Below are 1,760 nucleotides of genomic sequence, written 5' to 3'. Positions count from 1 at the left end.
AAGTACCTTGACACACCATCCAGCCCACATATCGTCGTAGCGACCAATAGGCTGACCATCACCCATGAGACCAAAGTACATAGCCGGGCCAATGAGCTCACGGTCGAAGGCCAAGTTCATGCCACACATAGGGAAAAGTGTTCCCTTTGGGATGGTCATAACAGCATCCACATACCTAGAAGTGATGCCAATTAAGCACTGTTAGCTTTATGTAACACCCAAAAAAAAATGTAGTAAGAAAATGTGAGATGAACTACCTTGTGTTCCTTTCCTTAGGCTTCACAAGTTGGGTCGGGGCATCGTAATCAGGGATGTTGAGCCACAGACCATGGGAAACAGCAGTGGAAACACCCTCACGTAGACTGAAAGGGTATCCACGAACGAAGTCAGCACCTTCACGGTATGGGTCGTACAAGGTGTTGAAGAAAAATGGAGATGATGGGCAGAGAAGGTTCTTGATGTGTTGCTCAAGAGCGTTCACAGCTTTTCCAGATGGATCCTTGGCAACCTATATAATAATACATGACAACAACAAATTCATATTTAAATTATAAGAAAGGATTATTCAAATGTACGTATAAGACCATGAGGGACCAAACAATACGTTACACGTGATTAAACCAACACATTGTGAAAGCAACATCAATGCTACAATCATGGCGTAACTGAAAACTCAAATTCTTCAAAAGCCCCACAAACCCCTAAAGAAGGGAATGTAAAGGTTGGACTTTTCTCCTCCTTAACCTAATGACAATAACATAAATGGGCAGGACAATGACACGCAAGAATCTTGTGAAGTTAACTCTTAAGACACTGATAGGTTGGTCCAACAACATTGACACTACCTAAACATAAGAGATCATGACAATGCCGACAAACATAAGACTAAATTCTGAAAACAGATCGAGAACCATCAGGCAAATGAGTGTTATAGATCTAGGTCATAACAGTGTTTTTGTAATCTAAGCAGGTTGACCTTCGAATATTCAATTTTGGATGTTAAGATCTGTTAAATCTACAGACTTTATCACTAGATCTCAAAGCAGAGTTTCCAGAATAAACAAAAAGAACAGATCTAATAAACAGAATTGTGGAGACTTACGAAGCAATCGTCGTCAATGGTGAAGATGTACTTCTTCTTGGAGACCATGTAGCCGAAGCAACGACAAGCAGAGTCCTTGAAGGAAATGCAGGAAGCTTTAGGACCAAGGATACGGTTGATGTCGTTCCTGTTGTAGAGCTCGTAGTCGAACCCTTCAGGTACAGCAATGGTCTTCGATGGATCTCCATCTTGGACGATGATCAGATGGTAAGGCTGGAGGAAAGGTCTCCACATCTCGAGGAAATCGAGGTTACGGATGGTAGGGATGACGATGTCGAGCTCATCCTTCAACTGTGGCATGTGATTAACCGGAATCCCAACGGTATTCGCCGGCTCAACCATGATTTGATGATTCAGAGAGAGCAGAAGAAGAAGAAGAAGAAGAAGAAGAAGAAGAAGAAGAAGAAGAAGAAGAAGAAGAAGAAGAAGAAGGTTCTCAGATTTGAGAGAAGAAGAAGAAGAAGGTTCTCAGATTTGAGATCGGAGGAGATGGGAGACTCTGAATGACCGTCGCTTTGGTTTTTATATTGGATTTGGTACGTGCGAGGGGTTTGCGAGACACGTGTGAGGTTTGACACGTGGTTGATTAAGACTCGTTCAACAGGTCAAAGGAAACCTTTGTTATTGTGTTATGTTATGTGTTATGGTGAGGAAGTGA

At 42.2% G+C, this 1,760-nt stretch overlaps 1 protein-coding gene across 1 annotated transcript; it reads right to left on the bottom strand.

The window, feature by feature from the left end:
- LOC104742501 (UDP-arabinopyranose mutase 1-like) lies at positions 20 to 1,549 on the bottom strand (the record flags this gene model as incomplete). Its single annotated transcript, XM_010463862.2, is given in 3 exon segments — positions 20 to 175; positions 258 to 508; positions 1,103 to 1,549. Coding segments are annotated over 3 exon segments (749 nt in total), but the record flags the coding sequence as incomplete, so codon positions are not given.

This window comes from Camelina sativa, chromosome 1 (genome assembly GCF_000633955.1).
Source record: "Camelina sativa cultivar DH55 chromosome 1, Cs, whole genome shotgun sequence".
Lineage (NCBI taxonomy): Eukaryota > Viridiplantae > Streptophyta > Magnoliopsida > Brassicales > Brassicaceae > Camelina > Camelina sativa.
The sequence above is the reverse complement of the archived record's forward strand: the minus strand, read 5'-3'. Positions and strand labels throughout refer to the sequence as shown.